The following is a 22,138-nucleotide window of genomic DNA, read 5'->3' on the forward strand; positions in this document are numbered from 1 at the left end:
TGAAGAAAATTGGGAGGCGAGGGACAGCGACTCAATTAATACAAATAATACTCATAAATGCTTTTTAAATTCTTCTAAAAAAGCAGCAGTTGAAATTGTTTGTGATATTAGAATAAAAATACATTTCGTTTAGGTAGCAATGTGGTTTTGAAACAACTTTCAAAACCTCACTGATCCATAGGGCAATTCTGTTTTTGTTTGTTTGCCTATAGAAAAACTTATTTCCTATTTGGCTGCATAAGTCCAGCCAGTGGAAAAAAACTGAACTGCAGTTTGGCTGTGAAAGCAACTTGTCTTTGAAATGCAGTGGTGGGCCATCAGTGCCAGCAAGGCCTTCTCTGCTGGCCTAAACAGCAGTGATCTGAATCACTGACTTGCATTTTAATATATTTAATATATTTTTCCATGAATGTGTATTAAATTATTCCCAATAGTCTATTCTCTACATTTCATAGCTTTTCTCTCGGTTGCGCTGTATTTATGATATGCGCTATATTTATGATAAGAGTATTTATCCAGTCATATTTCAACCAATGGCTGACATCATGTGTCGCCAGGGTGAAAGAAATCCTTAAAGCCTTCAAAATCAATAGTGCAGGCGCCCATAGCTTAAAATAAGTGGCGATGAAATTGTTACATTAACCAACCAGATTTCGAGTTGGCGTCATTGGTGCCATCTAGCAGGCATACGATTACGTCAGCAATTTCCCATCCTTTGATTGGATAATTGGAGTAGTCCGAGGCAGCAAACCGCACAAACTAAATAATATATATATATTTTAACTCACAGTGGCTGACAGAGGAGAAGAAATCGATTTGGTCGCAGACATCCTTACAAATGCATTTTCAAGGCGGACTGTAATAAAATTGACTATTCCTTGTGAGGTGTGAAATACTGTCGCCTAATTTCTTTTTTACTTCTTCTATTTAATGGTTGATTAGTATCTATTGTCGTGGCGTCATAATGAGGGTATAGAGGTGGATTAATTCAGGACGGACACCAGTGAAGGCTTAGGTGTGAAATGCACGGCCTGTCACTGTTGAAATGTCACAAATAAAGTCCCAGTTGTGATTAGCTCAAACAAAACATAGCATCAAGAAATGTTTGCTTAGACCACAGGATACCACTGAAGACAGTGGCACGAATCACATGACCGGCTTATTTCAAGGTCAGAACGCTGAATTTCATCAAGTTTGCAGGTATGTTGTTTAAATGTTTGACCATAAATGAAAATTATTTAAAATTTTTCACCAATGAAAAAAAACGTTTAGTGCAGCGGTGTGACGAATTGGTTGTTCATTGTTCTCTGTCAGTGGACTTTATCTTTAATTTCAGCAAAAGGATGAAACATTATTGCTGTTATTGCAGCTACAGTAGTTGAAGTTTTCACAGTAATAATACCCCCCACCCCCACCCCCCACCCCCGAGTAGCTTAACATATAGTCCACAAGACAACACTTAATTTTAGGCTTTATTTATTTTTCTACAAATGCTTCTATTGTATGTCTAGAATAGATTTCTATAATTACAAGATTAATTCTCAATACATTGCAGTATGATGTTATGAAATGTACTGTACTATAAAAGAGCCCTAACATACACTGAGTTTTCAGATAAGGCAAACAGAGCAATAAATGTTGTTATTATTACTTCATATCCAGTATAGACAAATAAATGTAAACATAAAACTTCTTAAAAAAAGATTGAAAAGAAAAGAAATAATAATAAACTTTATAATAACTCCTTACTGATCCTTACTGGAGCTCCTGAGGCAGTTTGCTGAAGTGGATGAAAAGTAAGTTTACTGAATTGCACAGGGGTGAAGATAACAACATAAAAGATCTACTGGAAGATCCACAGTGTCCCTTCAAGGTTTGGCCAAATGTCTAAGTTAAGTGTTGATAATTAAAGCAAAAAACAAACAAAAAAAATAATGATTTTCTTAAAAACCTTCTTTCCATAACAGCAACAATGATATTAATAAATAATGAATAATTATTCCACACAAATACAAAGACAAAGATTTCAGAAACAATAATTTGGACAAACCTCGAACAATTTTGCTGTAATCATTTTGTAAGGGCAATTACACGACAAACTATGTATGCTAACAGTAATGTTTGTTGTTGCAAAACATGATGTCACACTCAACTATAATTAGCAACCTTTTTGAATACAATTATAATTATAATAAAATGCTTTAGACCTAAAACAAATCCACAATAGTTGCCAAAATCCACACTGGTGGATTTGTACTTTAGAAGTGTCTAGTAGAATATATAAGTACATCTTTAACTTAATACAGAGTTGTTTTTTTATATGAAACAAGTGTGATTTCCACAATTCTCATACAATGTTGTCCCACTGTAAAAGTTAAAAAGCAATTTTCAAACAATAAACTTGTCTCTCTGGTTTGGATGAAGGGACATTGTGGACATTTTATTCTCAGCTGAATATACGATCCATGTTGTATAAGAAACAGCTGTTTGTATACTGTCTCAGATTCTGTTATAGAAAAAATGTATTAAAATAAACACGGTTTCTGATTTGAAACTCATGCAGCTGCCACTTATTACACATCTGGATCATTATATTAGCTAAACATTCAACACGCCTCACTTTTATTTGTTGCTGTGTTTGTGTTCAGTCCATTCAGTTTAGTAAATAAAATTCCTCTGAGAAAAGCATCCAATTAAAAGTCGATAAACAGAAAATAAACCTGTGTGAAGTTGCCAAGCAGAAGCTCCATTAAATTAAAAATCTCAACATTAAAAGCTCCCATGTGTTTATGAAGCAGATATGAACAGCTGTGTGGTTAAATAGAAAAATCTCTGATTATATAGAAATAAACAGAGAAATGAGTTTCATGGTCCACAGTGGTGACGGACTGTCTGGCTTGAATTCAACCTGGAGTGAGGATTTTGTTTTGATAAGATTGACATAAATATTTCAATTTTTAATGATTCTGTTTTAAAATAGTGTCTGAAAGTTGTATCTTAGTCCAAGAGTATTGGTCTTCCATATAACCCACCTTGTTTTTACGTATTCAACTTGCCCTTGCTGACATGGCTAACTCACTAGCCGAGTAGAGTAGCATCGTGTGAAATAAGAACTATTTTATTGCTTATGTTCACTCCTTTGGGGGATAAGTTTGAGCTGTACGACAGGAACATCCAGAAACATCCCTGAACTCTTATCTCTTTAGTAACCATGACAACCTTTTGTTGTCATATCTGCAAAATAAAAGCAAATGTAACTTAAATGAGGTTTATGTCAACCTTAGTGGTTGTTTACAAAGAATGAGAGGTTCTGATTCCTATATTAGAACATGATATACTTCTATAATTTCCTTTCTCAACTTTTAATTTTAGTCTCAAGATCAATTTCTTCCCATATCGAACCAAAACCCTGCTCAGGATAAAGCTGACTGATGATAAATGATTGAATTATAAGGATGTTTCTGTGGTACAGCTCCTAAACTGTCACCTTGAACCCTAATCAAAAACCCTCAATGACCCTTTAGATGACCAACAAGTGGCTTCAACCAAGGGGAAATGGACAAGGGCACTTTTAAACAAAAATTAACGTCTCTGTCTTGTGGCAAAAAAAAAAAGTTATTACCAATTATCAATTAATTTCTCTAATTAACAGGAAAGCCACATAGTTCTTTTGATTAAATGTGATTTAGTTGCTTGGATATTCCATTCATTAATGTAATTTAGTTATTTATAAACAACAAAATCCTCCAAAGATCAACGAAAGTTTAATGTGTAATTTGTGGAATGTCATGATAAAGAGACACACACACACACACACCCTAGTAACAGTTGCTCTGAGTGTGTGTTAGCGGTCTTGGGTGAAGGACGGGACTGTGTTTCAAATTGTTTTCATTAGATTTGTCATCTCCAGTGGTCAGGTTCTTCCCCTTCTCCTCCTTCATGAACAGATCCACCATCAGGATCTTTTCTTTATGGATCTGAATGCTGATGTCTTTAGGGATGTCTGGTATGATCCAGTCCACAATGTCGCTCATCAGCATCACCACGTTCTGCACGTGAGTGAAATGGAAAGAGGGTCAACACCTCATATTTCTCCACAGTTCTCGGAACACTGACTCTATGCTGACTGGTATAACACAAATTTTTAGGTTCTGTCTCTCAACCTATTAGAAAAAAAAACCCTACTACTTAAAATAGTTTTTTTTCTCCCAAAATCATATATAACAATAAGACAAGTTGAAGAGTTCCCATGATTCTGGAGTTTATATACATATATGTAAACAATGTTAAGATAATGAAATACCCACATATAGCTAAATGGTATGTTCATGGTCTCTGATACACAAACACACACACACACAGACCTGAAAGACGATGACGAAGGCGAGTCTGGCAGCTAAAACAACCCAAAATTCTTTAGAGACCTGATACGGAGTCAACGACCATGGAGGTTCTCTGTAGTCTTTATACCTACAGACACACACACACACACCTCTGTACTCATCACTTACACACATTTATGGTGATTATTTACAGTTAAGATGTCATAAAATAAATTAAAAACCCTTAACGAATATGAATAAATATGAACAGTGTATGAATGAGTCTGAAGAAGCCTAAGTAGGTGTGACTAATTCCACAGTTACCTGCAGATTTCCACCTGAAAGCCGGCATAGAGCGAGTCGACAGGCCCTGTGTCATTCTGGAAGTGACTGACGTTAAAGTGTGAGAGCGTGTGATTAACGAAGCCGTGCATGGAGCCATCAGTACTGTACATGTACTGATACACCAAGCGGGGGATGAAGTCAGAGGTGAAGGAGATGACAAAGGCCTGAGAGACACGCAAAACACACAAATCACTGTTAATAGACCACATTTCTATAATCTGACACTGAAAAATCCAATGACATTTTTCTCCCATCTCCTGATCTAAACGTCTGATCACATTAGTATTAGTATACATTTGCAGAGGGACATAAACGTATTAACCCACTATGTCATGTTTATTATTTCTGTTTCATGTTGTCCTTAAATGGAAGGTACACCCATTTACATAAATGGTTATTTCATAAATGAAGCATTTAAAGTACAAACACTGAAATAAAGATAAGGTATATATTAATATTATAATCATGTAAAAATATTAATGACAGCCAGTATTTAGGGATAATCAAAGCCATTAAGAGCATTAAAATACAACGAAAATTAGTTTTGAAGATGAGCTACTAGCGATCTTCATACCAACAAACAGATACAGATCCTGGTGTTTAAAGATTATTGCAATATGTCTGTTAGTTTTTTATTCTCAGTAACTTTTTATAAATAAATCCTGCAAGAAGAATGTCATAAGTGCTTTATACAACACCTGGATTAAAACATTTATCCCAAAATTTTACACAAAGCAGTGCTTGGATTATTTAAGTAGGAAAGTTGGACAGGAGGAAAGAGAGCTACATTCTGGAGTTCTGGCTCACGTAGAAAATGTATAAATAAAAGATAGCACTACTGCAGATAAAATGATCTAAGTTTAGCATGTCATAAAATTGAGCATGGTACGAAGAAATATGTGTGACCATCTTCCAGTCTGATAGAATACCTTATGTTATAGTAAATAAAATGTTCCAGACACACCCAAGTTTGGGGTTCCGCTATGAAATGAGTCACAAGTCTATGTGCTCTTAAAACATGTTACAAGAGTTAAAAATGAAGGAAAACGAAAGTGGCTATGTTCCTCAGGCTGAATTAATAATACAACAAGAAGAAAATAAGATTAAATACCAACTTAGTTTTCATCCTATGTCTACCTGAGGATATTGAGGAAACAGATTTAAATGTAGAAACCTAAAGAATCCTTACATTGACAATAACTGCAATTTTTGCCACACCTCGGAGAATGTTGTACCAGATACCTGAAACCAAAAAGTTGTACAAAGTTAAAAAACAGTCTTTTTGGAAAAGATATCTACTAAAGCTTTTAGGTTTTCTGTGTAGCTAAAAAATATGCTATTGGACTTTTAAAATGCTCATGCTCACATTGATATTTATTCTCATCTCAATTATTCATTATCAAGCTACTGGGACTAAAAACGTAGTAATAACTATTTAAAACCAAAAATGATCTTAACCTCTTTAGATATCCTCCCAGAATGGCAGGGAGCACCTATCTTTTTTGAACATTCTATGTTTTCTCTCTTTACTGCTTGCCCATTTTGTTTCACTTGGAATTTTGTAGCACCTGTCATTGCTTGGTCTTGATTTTGGATGGTTTTGCTAGGTTGTGATTCTTTTATTACTTTGTTAGTTGTTTATTTAATATTGCCCTAACCCTAACTCCCTGGATTTGTTATAAAAAATAACGCACACAGAAGTCATTAAATATATATGTATTAAAAAAAACCTGCTACTAAACTGTAAAGTTGAAATGAATTCTACAGTATAATGTCATGCAACTGCTGAAAATAACATAAGCAAATATGAAATTAAACAAAAATAAATGGTCACATGTGAAGTAATACACACCAATGTCTTTTGCTCGCGCTGCCACGGGCCTCCGGAGCTCTGCTACAAACTTTTTAGCATCAAGACGTATTTCAATAATGTTGTTGAGCAGAGCAAAAAGTGGTGCCAATGGAAATGATGCCACAAACAGCGTCACGAAACCAAACTGGATAACTGCACACAATAACAATAAACATTATACACAATTATTTATTTGATGTATGTATTTGTTGTGGATGTAGTGTTCCCAAAACTATTTGGGCTTTAGAGACAATTTTGAGTGCAAGGCTGGTCTTTATAGGCAGTGTCCATTTCGCTCTGAAAGGTGCTGCTCGCATTTCTCAGAACAAGCCTAGTTAATCAGTTAACCAGAACCAAGGCCAGAAAGCAGACAAACAGGCAATCCAACCAACAGCTAGCTGCCTTGAATCATCACTCAGGTTCCACCATAGTGAGACTCTGTCTGCTCTCCAAGCAAACAAAAATATACCTACGATCTGGAGTTTGGTATGATAACTATTAGATCTCTTGCATCTAAGCTCTGTCAGCAGCAAAAGCGTACATTTGCAGAGGGGTAGGCAAGATCAGTGAAAGATCTGACTTTGCTGTCCTCATATTACTGAAATGTTTTTCCACTCTTTATTTTTCTGCTCTTGGCAACAGAATGCTTCGATCCTCAGTGATCCATTCCAAGTTAAGTATCCTTTATTTGTCACATATACTTTACAGCACAGTGAAATTCTTTCTTTTCATACCACATCCTTGGAGGGTTGGGGTCAGAGCGTAGGGTCAGCCATGATGAACTGCCCCTGGAGCAGGGGGAGTTGCTCATTAGCCCAATGGTGGCTTGGCAGTAAAACTTGGCTTGAACTCCGATCTTCCGAGCAACAAGCCCAAGCCTTAAACATGTGAGCTACCAATGCCCCCACCACTGCCCCCCATTTTGGTCATTTGACTCTGACAAACTTATGGAGTAATGTTGAAGGGTGGGAGGCTGATCTCTTGATATAATAACAAATCTTTGAACTCATTTCAAATGGTAAAGCCACATGGCTAGCCTAAAGAATGCAGTGAAATCGCTGTGTGGTTGATAGACAGTACACACAAACACACACACACACACACACGCACACACACTCACTCATCTCCATGTACTCTGGCGTGAGGCCTGAAAATGGTTCAAGGAAAAAGTCGGTCTCATATCGCTGCAGAATTTTTTCTCGCTCCTCCTCCTGAAACGCACTGCGTTTTGACTTAATGTAGCGAATCAGCTTCTTCAGTTTACTGCACAGAGAAACAGACAAACACATACATGCACACACACACACACACACACACACACACACACAGCTGTGTATATTACTTTGCATTTTTCAATTAAACATAAGCAGTCAGTGTTTTACTTTTATATTTTCTTGAATTCCAAATCTGCTAATTATATACATATTTATTATATTTATCAGAAGTTCAGCAGGTGTTTTTAAATCGCATTACATTTCTTAACGTTCCGTATAATCTTTATTTTCTAAAACAATACAGTATTTCATGCATGTCAGACAGTTTCTTATGTGACAGACTGATTCGTGCTGAAGAATTTTACTGTAAGGTAATTCTACTCTAATATGCCATATATAATGTGTGTGGGGTAAATGAAACTGTGTGTATGTGTGTGTGTACTCACGGAATGCCGATCTCAAACAGGTTGTTTTGTATTAGTTGTTTTCCCAACATGGTAATACTAAGCTGAATGCAGAGCTCCATCAGACAACCACCATGCGCACACTGCCCACACACAAACACACACCCATTACAGTTCCTTTTCTGTGATTAAAATGTTTGAGTGAGTAGGTGTGTGTGTGTGTGTGTGTGTGTGTGTAATATGTTCACCTCCTCCATGCGGTAGGACTGAAAGACATAAATGTAGCTGCCAGGACGACCAACAAGCCTGCAGAATGAGAGAAAAAAATTAACAACTTAATAATAATAATAAGAAGAAGAATCATCATCATCATCATCATCATCTGTGGTAACAGTGTGACACTTGCCTCCCTCTGAAGAAGGCGATGTATATAATTGGAGTAAATGCATTAAAAAACTTTAGGATGAACGTTTTGAAGATCAGTCGTTCCTCAAAGCTCTTGTCAGTTTTTGGCACCTCTGAAAATGTAAACATTAATAAGATTATGCATGCAGGACTCTGTAACAGTATTGGCTTCTTTTTTTATAACATCCTTAACTTTCCAAATATCACAGCATCAAATAAGACTTTATGGTACACAAACGTCCTATGATAGCACAACCATATGGCTAAATATGTTGTTTCAATGTTTAGTTCATTTGTATGTCACATAGTTGTTTCCTCTGGGAATCTTCTCCTTCTATGAAACACGATTGTCTGTCTTCATTCGACATTTTTGCCTCAACTACTAAAAACCTCTGGGAATGCCACAAGACATCTGAACTTCAGCAAACAGAAGTGAACGAACAATAGCGAACACCTAAATGTGACATTAGAGTAAATAGAGCTAAACAGAGTGCATATAAATCAGCATGTGCCATAAACTGTCAAAGCTATCATATCAATTACTGGTAACAGTCCGTTTACATCATTATATTAATATATTTATATACTAATATATACTATATGGTTACCTGTTAAAGCCATGCAATAATTTAATGAAGGAGTGGAAACTGACCGAGTGTCGTTAGCCAGTGTGCTACGGCACCATACACCTCATCCAGGATGAGGATGACCACTAGATTGATGATGGCTGCTGTGGCTTTAACAGTGAGACGGACATTGGAGCGTGTTGTTGGGTTTGAGCTCATGTGCAGTGCCCATGTGGTGGAAATCCGGTACAAAATCACACCAAAGACGATAGCAAATGTCACGCCAATCTGTATGACATATAAAAGTATTCCGTTTCATATAACACAAATAAACAGAAATCACAAGGGCTATAAACTTTTGCACTCAACTCTAGGTAGTGTACTTCGATACTGAGCAGTAAAAAGGCTCCCTAAAGGAACATGGTGCTATTTCAAACCTGAGTACTGCCTGTTCAACTGGTACAAAGGATGTAGAATGTCTCAGTTTACACTCCATGTAGTGCAGTATATACAGTGCAGGATATACAGAGCACTACACAGTGTGTGTAAAATGGTGTGTAAAAGAAATATTTCTCTATATAGGGTGCAGGAGAAGGAAGATTTCCACATGGCCTTCTACTGGACATAATGGGGGGGGTCCTAAAGTTTATTTCACATTGAAATGGAAAACATCTGACCAAAATTTTGTTTAATTTGTTTTTACTGTAAATGTGTGTTTGGGAGAAAGAGACAAACTCACCATTAAAAGCATCATCACTATATTTGTCATATAAGCAGGACACCTGTCTTTACACGTCAGCTTCTCTTTCTCTGTCTGGAGAAGAAAATAATCACCCTTCACTCATTGTTTTTACACACAAACACAATAATCTGAATTAAACTGGTCTGAATTAAACAGGTCAACTAACCTGTTAAAGGATTTTTTTTTATGAACATTTATGTTACATAAACTTCAGACTCATTCATGTTCAAAGGCTGAATATTTGGTGACTTTACAATGTGGGGCTAATCTAAGGTGATCGTCTACCCTCACCACTCATAGAAGGCTGTCAGTCATACATGCTCATTAGAATAAGAGACCACGCCCATTATTACAGAGACTAACTGCATTTTACCTTTTTGGACTTGTTCTGTTCTTTCTTGAGGGATTTCTGCACAACTCTGAACTCATACTCGGCTCTCGGGTGATCCTGAAATATAAGAAACATTATGAGGTTTCTCTCTCTCTCTCTCTTTCTCTCTCTCTCTCACACACACACACAGAGTGAATTAGGAAGCTGTGTGTGTGCGCACATGTGTGTGTGTTCATGCATGCACTTGTTTCAAAGAGTGTGAGTTGACAGGATTGTGTGTTAATGTTTAAAGTGGAGCTTTGGTGATATTTAAGTGTTCCTTTTTCTGAGAGAAGAGGCCAAAAAAGCGAGAGGAACAAGTCTGAGAGGAAAAATGGACAGATCATTAAAGAGGTGTTAAAGCTGAAAATGTTTCAAACCTTCTGTGCTTCCTACACACACCAACAGAGGAGGGGTGACAAAATAAATGATTAAACTCATGTTTATCATTTATAACAGATTAATGCTATGTACTTTTCATATTGATATAGAATAGATTATTATAGCAGATAATATTCTATATTAGGCAATGGAATATAATATTAGAGATGATCTATCAATCTATTTTATATATGTTTTATATATATATATATATATACGTATATATGTGTGTATATACGTATATATGTGTGTGTGTGTGTATGTTTGTGTGTGTGTGTGTGTGTGTGTGAATTTAAGAGTGAGGTAAATGAATTGTTTTGTAGTTTTCAAGGTGTGATCTCACCTCCTCCTCCTCAAATCCTGTCAGGTCCCATTCATAGTTCAAACGCATCTGCCTCCGCTTCCAATGCTCCATGAAGAATGCCGCTGAAATACACACGCACACACACACACACACACACAGAGTAAAACTAAACCAAGTCACCATTTTTGTGCGATTAATTATGTTAACATTTCCTCCTGTTCTCTGCCTTTTGTAGCACTTACAGGGTTCATTATAAAATACTATCATTGACCTATAAAGCATTAAATGGTATCACACCACAGTACCTGTGTTAACTTTATGATCCACCACGCCTACTTCAGTCAAAAGGTGCAGGCTATTTGTTGGTACTGTAGCTCAAGTAGAAAAGGCTACAGCAGGGGGCAGAGCTTTTTCTTACAAAGCCCCATAGTTATGGACTAGCCTTCCAATTAGTGTTTTGGACTCAGACACAGAATCAGTGTCTGAATAAATATGTTTTCAACCTGGACTTTGTCAAGCTTTTTATGATTTTTTTCTCTCAGTCAAAAGAAGCAGATCTGGAGGATTTATGGGAACAAAGTGTTTTGGTGAAATAGGACACTTGGATGCAGTCAGTGTTCCTGCTTGCACTGCACACAATGTACAATTTTCTTTAACCATTACAGGACAAGAGCATACGTAACAACCTACAGTATGTGCTCACTCACTCACTTAATTACTCACTCACTCACTCAATTATAAACTCAGTTATTCACTCACTCAATTATAAACACAGTTAATCACTCACTCACTCACTCAGTTATAAACTCAGTTAATCACTCACTCAGTCAATTACTCACTCACTCACTTAATTACTCACTCACTCACTCAATTATAAACTCAGTTATTCACTCACTCACTCACTTAATTACTCACTCAATTATAAACTCAGTTATTCACTCCCTCACTCACTCAGTTATAAACTCAGTTAATCACTCACTCACTCACTCACTTAATTACTCACTCACTCAATTATAAACTCAGTTATTCACTCACTCAATTATAAACTCAGTTAATCACTCACTCACTCACTTAATTACTCACTCACTCACTCAATTATAAACTCAGTTATTCACTCACTCAATTATAAACTCAGTTAATCACTCACTCACTCACTTAATTACTCACTCACTCACTCAATTATAAACTCAGTTATTCACTCACTCAATTATAAACTCAGTTATTGACCCAATCACTCACTCACTTAATTACTCACTCACTCACTCAATTATAAACTCAGTTATTCACTCACTCAATTATAAACTCAGTTAATCACTCACTCACTCACTTAATTACTCATTCACTCACTCAATTATAAACTCAGTTACTCACTCACTCAATTATAAACTCAGTTATTCACTCACTCAATTATAAACTCAGTTAATCACTCACTCACTCACTTAATTACTCACTCACTCAATTATAAACTCAGTTATTCACTCACTCAATTATAACTCAGTTAATCACTCACTCACTTAATTACTCACTCACTCACTCAATTATAAACTCAGTTATTCACTCACTCAATTATAACTCAGTTAATCACTCACTCACTTAATTACTCACTCACTCACTCAATTATAAACTCAGTTATTCACTCACTCACTCACTTAATTACTCACTCACTCACTCAATTATAAACTCAGTTATTCACTCACTCACTCACTCACTCACTCAATTATAAACTCAGTTATTCACTCACTCACTCACTTAATTACTCACTCACTCACTCAATTATAAACTCAGTTATTCACTCACTCACTCACTCACTCACTCAGTTATAAACTCAGTTAATCACTCACTCACTCACTTAATTACTCACTCACTCACTCAATTATAAACTCAGTTATTCACTCACTCACTCAATTACTCACTCACTCAATTATAAACTCAGTTATTCACTCACTCACTTAATTACTCACTCACTCAATTATAAACTCAGTTATTCACTCACTCACTCAATTACTCACTCACTCAATTATAAACTCAGTTATTCACTCACTCACTCACTCAGTTATAAACTCAGTTAATCACTCACTCACTTAATTACTCACTCACTCACTCAATTATAAACTCAGTTATTCACTCACTCACTCACTTAATTACTCACTCACTCACTCAATTATAAACTCAGTTATTCACTCACTCAATTATAAACTCAGTTAATCACTCACTCACTCAATTACTCACTCACTCAATTATAAACTCAGTTATTCACTCACTCAATTATAACTCAGTTAATCACTCACTCACTCACGCACTTAATTACTCACTCACTCAATTATAAACTCAGTTATTCACTCACTCACTCACTCACTTAATTACTCACTCACTCAATTATGAACTCAGTTATTCACTCACTCACTCACTTAATTACTCACTCACTCACTCACTCAATTATAAACTCAGTTATTCACTCACTCACTCAATTATAAACTCAGTTATTCACTCACTCACTCAATTACTCACTCACTCACTCAATTATAAACTCAGTTATTCACTCACTCACTCACTTAATTACTCACTCACTCACTCAATTATAAACTCAGTTATTCACTCACTCACTCACTTAATTACTCACTCACTCAATTATAAACTCAGTTATTCACTCACTCACTCACTTAATTACTCACTCACTCACTCAATTATAAACTCAGTTATTCACTCACTCAATTACTCACTCACTCAATTATAAACTCAGTTAATCACTCACTCACTCACTTAATTACTCACTCACTCACTCAATTATAAACTCAGTTAATCACTCACTCACTCACTCAATTATAAACTCAGTTAATCACTCACTCACTCACTCAATTATAAACTCAGTTAATCACTCACTCACTCAATTATAAACTCAGTTAATCACTCACTCACTCAATTATAAACTCAGTTAATCACTCACTCACTCAATTATAAACTCAGTTAATCACTCACTCACTCAATTATAAACTCAGTTATTCACTCACTCACTCACTCAATTATAAACTCAGTTAATCACTCACTCACTCACTCACTCAATTATAAACTCAGTTAATCACTCACTCACTCAATTATAAACTCAGTTATTCACTCACTCACTCAATTATAAACTCAGTTAATCACTCACTCACTCACTCAATTATAAACTCAGTTAATCACTCACTCACTCAATTATAAACTCAGTTAATCACTCACTCACTCAGTTATAAACTCAGTTAATCACTCACTCACTCACTCAATTATAAACTCAGTTAATCACTCAGTTATAAACTCAGTTATTCACTCACTCACTCAATTATAAACTCAGTTAATCACTCACTCACTCACTCAATTATAAACTCAGTTAATCACTCACTCACTCAATTATAAACTCAGTTAATCACTCACTCACTCAGTTATAAACTCAGTTAATCACTCACTCACTCACTCAATTATAAACTCAGTTAATCACTCAGTTATAAACTCAGTTAATCACTCACTCAATTATAAACTCAGTTAATCACTCACTCACTCAATTATGAACTCAGTTAATCACTCACTCACTCAATTATAAACTCAGTTAATCACTCACTCACTCAATTATTCACTCAATTACTCACTCACTCAAACTATTCACTCACTCATTCAATTATAAACTCAGTTATTCACTCACTCACTCACTTAATTACTCACTCACTCAATTATAAACTCAGTTATTCACTCACTCACTCACTTAATTACTCACTCACTCACTCAATTATAAACTCAGTTATTCACTCACTCAATTACTCACTCACTCAATTATAAACTCAGTTAATCACTCACTCACTCACTTAATTACTCACTCACTCACTCAATTATAAACTCAGTTATTCACTCACTCACTCACTCAATTATAAACTCAGTTAATCACTCACTCACTCACTCAATTATAAACTCAGTTAATCACTCACTCACTCAATTATAAACTCAGTTAATCACTCACTCACTCAATTATAAACTCAGTTAATCACTCACTCACTCAATTATAAACTCAGTTAATCACTCACTCACTCAATTATAAACTCAGTTATTCACTCACTCACTCACTCAATTATAAACTCAGTTAATCACTCACTCACTCACTCACTCAATTATAAACTCAGTTAATCACTCACTCACTCAATTATAAACTCAGTTATTCACTCACTCACTCAATTATAAACTCAGTTAATCACTCACTCACTCACTCAATTATAAACTCAGTTAATCACTCACTCACTCAATTATAAACTCAGTTAATCACTCACTCACTCAGTTATAAACTCAGTTAATCACTCACTCACTCACTCAATTATAAACTCAGTTAATCACTCAGTTATAAACTCAGTTAATCACTCACTCAATTATAAACTCAGTTAATCACTCACTCACTCAATTATGAACTCAGTTAATCACTCACTCACTCAATTATAAACTCAGTTAATCACTCACTCACTCAATTATTCACTCAATTACTCACTCACTCAAACTATTCACTCACTCATTCAATTATTCACTCAATTACTCACTCACTCACTCATTAAACTATTCACTCACTCACTCACTCATTCAATTATTCACTCACTCACTCATTCAATTATTCACTCAATTACTCACTCACTCATTAAACTATTCACTCACTCACTCATTCAATTATTCACTCAATTACTCACTCACTCACTCATTAAACTATTCACTCACTCACTCATTCAATTATTCACTCACTCACTCATTCAATTATTCACTCAAGTACTCACTCACTCACTCATTAAACTATTCACTCACTCACTCATTCAATTATTCACTCAAGTACTCACTCACTCGCTCACTCATTAAACTATTCACTCACTCACTCATTCAATTATTCACTCAAGTACTCACTCACTCATTAAACTATTCACTCACTCATTCAATTATTCACTCACTCACTCATTCAATTATTCACTCAAGTACTCACTCACTCACTCATTAAACTATTCACTCACTCACTCATTCAATTATTCACTCATTCAATTATTCACTCACTCACTCATTCAATTATTCACTCAAGTACTCACTAACTCACTCACTCATTAAACTATTCACTCACTCATTCAATTATTCACTCAATTACTCACTCACTCATTAAACTATTCGCTCACTCACTCATTCAATTATTCACTCATTCACTCACTCACTCTCTCCTCTACTGTTGAGCTTCACATGCTACACCTGAGATATCAGTCATCATGCCCCTTCTGCAAACTGGACCTGCCTAATCTAAACTGATCTGTTTGGAGTAAGTGATAAAACATTAAACAGTAAAAATGTTTTTAACTTGTCACTAGGAAATGGCTACAGTAACCCAAATGGTTCCTAGGGTGTTGCTAGGTGGTTGCCATGGTGTTAAAAGTGGTTGCTAGAGTGTTATTAGTTGATTGCTATGGTTATATGGTATACTTGGGTTGCTTGTATTTTAACTAGGTGTTTATTATGGCATTCCAGGTGATTACTAGGATGTTGCTAGGTGGTTGCTAAGGTATTTGATGTTATTGTTCGGCTTTTGCTTAGTCCTTGACATGCTATTTGGTGGTTGCTAGGGAGCTGCTAGGTGATTAACATGGTGTTCCCTCTGGTTGCTAGCATGTTATTTGGTTGCCATCATATACCAGGAGTTTGCTAGGCTGGTGGAATAACACTGTTTTAATGCCATGTCTCTAGTATATCTAAGTTAACTTAGATTTAAGTAGTTTGAATGCAGGAATAATAAAATATTTCCCATGTATTACTATGAGGAAAAACATTTATTTGGAGCATTCTGTTATAGAATCTACATCTGAGCCAAACTTTGTAGATCAAATCACACTTTTTTCAGATATAGAATCACTTGACACCCTACACCTTTAAATCCAAACATAAAATAATCATTTACAGTGACTGAATGCCTGATTTACATGCAGGAGAAAATGAATGAACAGAAATATTGGCATTTCCTATTACACCTTCTGCTGCAGGAAATAAATGTGCTAAAATTAGAGAGAAATGATCAATTATTAACTTTTTAATTCCGGACATGATCACCTGTCAAGAGTAAATGATGAAAAGGAGCTAATTCTGACTCTACCTTCATTAAAATGCTGCATAATAACGATGGATGCCATGACTGGGAACATGAAGAACATGAACTCAGACTCTAAAGGTATTGTTCTTCATTACAGTTAAGTATGATACAGTACAAAAGTGTGTGTGTGTGTATTTGTGTGCGTTCTCACCCCACAGGGCCATGAAGATGGAGAAGAAGACAGTAGCTGGATTGTCAAACAGGTGACTAGCTCTCGCTGTTCCACACGCTGTGCTCAGATTCCAGAAACCACAAACTCCATCACATAGAGGACACATGGTGATGTTTCTCCTGCCATCACAGATCTCCATACTGACAAAGATACACACACACACAAACAAGGAGAGAGAGATAAATAGACTGAGAGATACAGAGAGAACTTATTTAACTTCTTAGGCCTTCAAGGATTCATTAGGACTTGTTAGGCTGGTCAGGAACCTGCAACCTCAACACATGTCTAAATTATGAAAAAGAACATCAGGACAAACCAGAAGCATTTCGAAAACAACTGCTGTGGAAATCTCCAAAGGTATGTTTGGGGGGAAATGAGCAGCATTTGAACAGATAGCCAACTCTTAAGCATGGGGGTGAATCTATTATGCTTTGGGTTTAAAAGGCAGCCACTTGTACAGGTAGATGGAAGAATGCAAATGTGACACAACCAATCAAGAAACAACAGCAGAGCAGGTCCAAAAAGCTTTTACAACAATCAACAGGTCCAAAAAGCTTTTACAACAATCAACAGGTCCAAAACCTGTCACAACACTCAACAGGTCCAAGGAGCTCCCACAATAATCAAGTCTGAAAGCTCTCACAACAATAACAGGTCCAAAAGCTCTCACAACTAGAAATGTTCTGCAAGGAAGCGTGGGTAAACAAAACATTAAGCAAGAATAGAAAGACTAGCTAGAAAAAGTGTTTACAATTTTTGTAAAAAAGTGAATCTTTTCAAAAACTAATAGACTCTATGACCGCTATAGACAGCTGTACATAGTTATAGACTTTTATAGGCTTTTATAGGTGCTTAAAGATTCTAATAAACTCCCATAGACTGCAGTAGGCTCATATAGATAGTTATGAACTGCTATATTCTCTAATAAGGTGGACATAGACCATTATAGGCTCTTTTGGAGCGTACTCAATATACACATGTATGTATTTATGTATGTGTGTGCGCGTGTTTTCATTTTGTAGCCCATGCTAAAGTGTTTTGTAATTTTTCTGTCTACCTGCCATGTGTGTTTTTTGTGTTAAGATAGTGTGAACATGCCTGGGGTGTCCTGACTAATCACACACACACACACACACACAGTTGCCATGTAAACAGTACGCACTGCAGGAGGTTGGTGAGAGTGTGAATGCCTGTTCACACAGAACAATAACGAGAAACACGTCTGTGTGCTAATGTGTTATTTTGAGACGTGACAGTTGAAGCTCCCTGTTTATGTCAATTAGAGAGAGACAGAGACAGAGAGATAGACGGAGAAGATACAAACTCAGTTATACATCAGGAGCAGCCGGACACAAGAACAAATAAACCTCACCAAATTGTAACATTACAAAAATAAATCTACATCATACACTGGAACAAACACAAGCACAAAGTAATATGCAGTGCTATCTGGCCCTCAGCAATGCACTGTAGCTGACTATCTGAGCACAGGGACTGAGCATCAACACACAACCATACTGACAAAGTACAGACTCTCTCTCACACACACACACACACATAGAACATCGAGACAGCTTGCTGACAGTGTACATACAGTGCAACAGTAAAAGAGAGCTGCACTTTTTAAGAGTGTAACACACACACACACACACACACACACACTTCTTTTACCTTTACATTTCTAAGAGACACCCTTATCCAGAGTGACTTACAATTTATCTCATTTTATACAACTGAGCAATTAAGGTTTAAGGGGCCCAGCACTGGCCACATCACACATAATTGTCACTCTTATGTTGCCAATTTCCATTCTCTCATCTCCATGTAGACACTGTCTATATATTATATATTATAGGCACTCAGTGTTCTAAGTAATAATAAGTAACATGTTTGTTAATAACAGTTTTCTTTCATATAAAGCTTTCGCAATACTGTACATGTATACAGTCATGCCAATAAAGCTTTGTTGGAAAGACAGAAAGGCAAACAAAATTGGAGAGAGAGAGAGAGAGAGAGAGAGAGAGAGAGAGAGAGAGATTTGCTCCAATTTATGGCTTAGTTTTATGGTTCGTATTAAGAGTAAGGCTCAGTGGGTAGTGTAGAATTAAGAAGGAATAACACACTACAGACCATACTGTTATATAAAAGTAACATATAATGGCAGTCTGGTGTGTGTTATTTGACTTATACCACAGCGATTGTAATGTTTAATATATTCATGAACAACCTTTCGTTAGTTAGTTGTTGTAGAACAACCAAGAGGTGAGTTAGCTCCTGTTCTTACTTGTTTTATAGCTGCTATAAACAATTGTTTCCTCACCAGCCTCCTCCATACACATACAGCTTGGTGGTCCTGGGATATGAACTCACAATCTTCCAATCAGTAGGCCAATGCCTTAACCACTGAGCTACCACTTCACCTCACTGCTAATATGTAGCAGAGATGGCTTCATGAATTGTATATGTGCCTAAATCTTTTAAACTGGCGGTTATCATTAAACCCGACCCAACCCCTTTTAGATGTTCAACGATAGGCCAATATCAAACCTTCCCCTTTATCTTCAGGATCCTTATGTTCAGACCTACATAGGAATAACATTCATGGAACGTATGAGTCAGGATTTAGGCCTCAAAGTTAAAGTGGTAAATGACCTGTTACTGGCCTTTGATCACGGTTATGTCTCCTTGCTGGTGTTACTTGATATTAGTGCAGCTTTTAACACCATTAAGCATATTATTCTACTGTTCCACTGGTGTTAATGGGACAGCCCTCTCCTGGCTCAGGTCTTATTTGACTGATCATTATCAGCTCGTAGATCTAAATGGTGACTTCTTTATGCATACGAAGTTCAATGTTCCATAAGGTTCTGTGTTAGGCCCACTGCTTTTCTCAATATATATGTTACCTCTAGGTACAATTTTTCGTAAACATCGTATTAGCTTCCACTATTATGCTGATGACTCACATTTATATGTTTTAGCAAAGGCAGATGAGAGACAAATAAAGTTGAGGAAAGTATAAAGGACATTAGGCAGTGGATGCTTATTAATTCCTCCTACGTAATTCTAATTTAAGTCTCTTGTTTGAGACTCACTTAGAAAATATCAGGTTGCCATCAGCTTTCATCACAGACATATTTCTAAGATAAGAAATATAATGTAACTACATGGGCAGAAATAGTATTTCATGCTTTTTAATCACTAGAATAGTTTTGGTAGACAAGATGTTTTATATGAACCATCAACAGATCTTAGTGAGAGTGGGAGGTTTAACACTTTATGTCTGTTGTACTTAAAAAACTTAACTCTTTATTCTAAAGAACATTTTAATTGCATTATTAAGTGTCACCAAGAGAAGATGGGTTTCCTTTTGAATCTGGTTCAATGTGTCTTCCTCATGCCATATCAGGGAGGTTTTCCACAAAACTGTCTCTACTGGCTTGTTCATTAGGGATCTAAATCTAGGTGGATTTCTATGAAACTGCTTTGTGACACTGTACATTGTTAAAAGCACTATATAAATAAAATGCAACTGAATTTAGTGTTAGTGTTTAAGAAACTTAATTAGTACTGTGTTCAAGGGATGTTATTAGTCTTAGAGTTTAAGGGATATACTTATATTAATGCTGACCTGGGGATGTCGTCATCGACGGTAACACAGCCATAGAGAAACACAAACACTCCCACCAGAGATGCAGGAATCAGCATTTGAGTGTAAACTCCCAGCCAGGCAAAGTACAGACCAATCTTTTCCCCAAAGTACTTTCTGTATGGAAAAAAAGCAGATGGGTGTGTCTTCAAACTGGGACGGAAGAGCTCGTCACATAAAGTTGTCATATACCGTATATACATATATGAATGATGATAAACTACTATTTCCTATACAGGAATTCTAAAACACACCCACATACCTATCTAAATTATATAATATTATATTTTCAAATCTTAATTTAAAAAATAATAATTAAGACGAAGAAGAAGAATTAATTGCACTTTATTACCTGATCAGGCCAATGGGTTGATATTTATAAAAAACACTGTAACTTGCCCATTCCTCATACAGCAGCTGAAACACAGCACACACACACATACACAGAGAGAGAGACAGAGAGAGAGACAGAGAGAGAGACAGAGAGAGTAATTACAGAATATAATTTGTTAGGATTATTATAGGAAAAAGGAAGAAACACCCGGATTCTCTTTTCATTAAATGCACATAATTTAATTCACTGTAGGAGTTTGTCTCAATTATTTTGGCATATATATCCACCCCACCTCAGGACTGTGAGGCTCCATGACAGACACATGGAGGAACAAATCCTGGACTTCCTTTTTATGGGGGATTTTAACAGTACACACCCATCTCAGCCTGTATATAACAGTACACTTGTATATAATATACACTTCACAGCAATCAAGTTATATTTGTTTCTCATGTCTCTATTTTTATGTTTTTAATGACATTGAGAGTCAATTTCCTTGTATACTCTAGTATACTTGGCCAATAAAGGTCAATTATAAACACAATAAAGCTTCTTTGACTTTGACTTGAATTTGACAATCAATATTATTCAATGAATTATATTTATTAATATAAATGTATTTATAATCCCTAGTGGTCCAGCAGTAGGATCCCGCGCTCTCATTGCCATGACCAGGGTTCAATTCCCAGGCCAACCCGGGAAAACCTGTGCCAAATCCCGAACAGGTGCTGAATAACATCTTTAATATAATTCATCTATATGATCAATAATAATCTGATCTAACTGATAATAATGCACTAATATTAATCACCAATAATGTCTAATCTAGTAAATGTAAATAATTTGGGTCATTAATAGCAATAAGTGTGTGTGTGTTTTCATTACTCACTTTCCTGTCATTTGGTTGTGCATTTTCTCCATCTATATCACCCTGTGAGAAAACAATCATGAATGATG

The 22,138-nt window shown here is 36.0% G+C and overlaps 1 protein-coding gene across 4 annotated transcripts in view; it reads right to left on the bottom strand.

Moving 5' to 3' along the window:
* Window positions 1–1,472: 1,472 nt before the first annotated feature.
* LOC131358241 (anoctamin-1) overlaps window positions 1,473–22,138 on the bottom strand; it is a 40,173-nt gene continuing 19,507 nt past the window's right edge. For 3 of the 4 annotated variants that reach the window (XM_058397848.1, XM_058397849.1, XM_058397851.1), the window contains 18 exons: window positions 22,071–22,112; window positions 21,200–21,264; window positions 20,830–20,964; window positions 17,178–17,338; window positions 10,945–11,027; window positions 10,601–10,612; window positions 10,224–10,298; window positions 9,848–9,922; window positions 9,195–9,396; window positions 8,544–8,655; window positions 8,386–8,443; window positions 8,180–8,280; window positions 7,640–7,782; window positions 6,520–6,672; window positions 5,857–5,909; window positions 4,647–4,831; window positions 4,365–4,470; window positions 1,473–4,049 (listed from right to left, as the gene is read on the bottom strand). In XM_058397848.1, the coding sequence (XP_058253831.1) occupies window positions 3,819–4,049; window positions 4,365–4,470; window positions 4,647–4,831; window positions 5,857–5,909; window positions 6,520–6,672; window positions 7,640–7,782; window positions 8,180–8,280; window positions 8,386–8,443; window positions 8,544–8,655; window positions 9,195–9,396; window positions 9,848–9,922; window positions 10,224–10,298; window positions 10,601–10,612; window positions 10,945–11,027; window positions 17,178–17,338; window positions 20,830–20,964; window positions 21,200–21,264; window positions 22,071–22,112 (1,992 nt within the window). In that variant the 3' untranslated portion in view covers window positions 1,473–3,818. The remainder of the gene's footprint in view (window positions 4,050–4,364; window positions 4,471–4,646; window positions 4,832–5,856; window positions 5,910–6,519; window positions 6,673–7,639; window positions 7,783–8,179; window positions 8,281–8,385; window positions 8,444–8,543; window positions 8,656–9,194; window positions 9,397–9,847; window positions 9,923–10,223; window positions 10,299–10,600; window positions 10,613–10,944; window positions 11,028–17,177; window positions 17,339–20,829; window positions 20,965–21,199; window positions 21,265–22,070; window positions 22,113–22,138) is intronic. The other variant, XM_058397850.1, reaches the window with a different exon arrangement.

The sequence above is a fragment of the Hemibagrus wyckioides genome, linkage group LG08, assembly GCF_019097595.1.
Source record: "Hemibagrus wyckioides isolate EC202008001 linkage group LG08, SWU_Hwy_1.0, whole genome shotgun sequence".
Taxonomy (NCBI): domain Eukaryota; kingdom Metazoa; phylum Chordata; class Actinopteri; order Siluriformes; family Bagridae; genus Hemibagrus; species Hemibagrus wyckioides.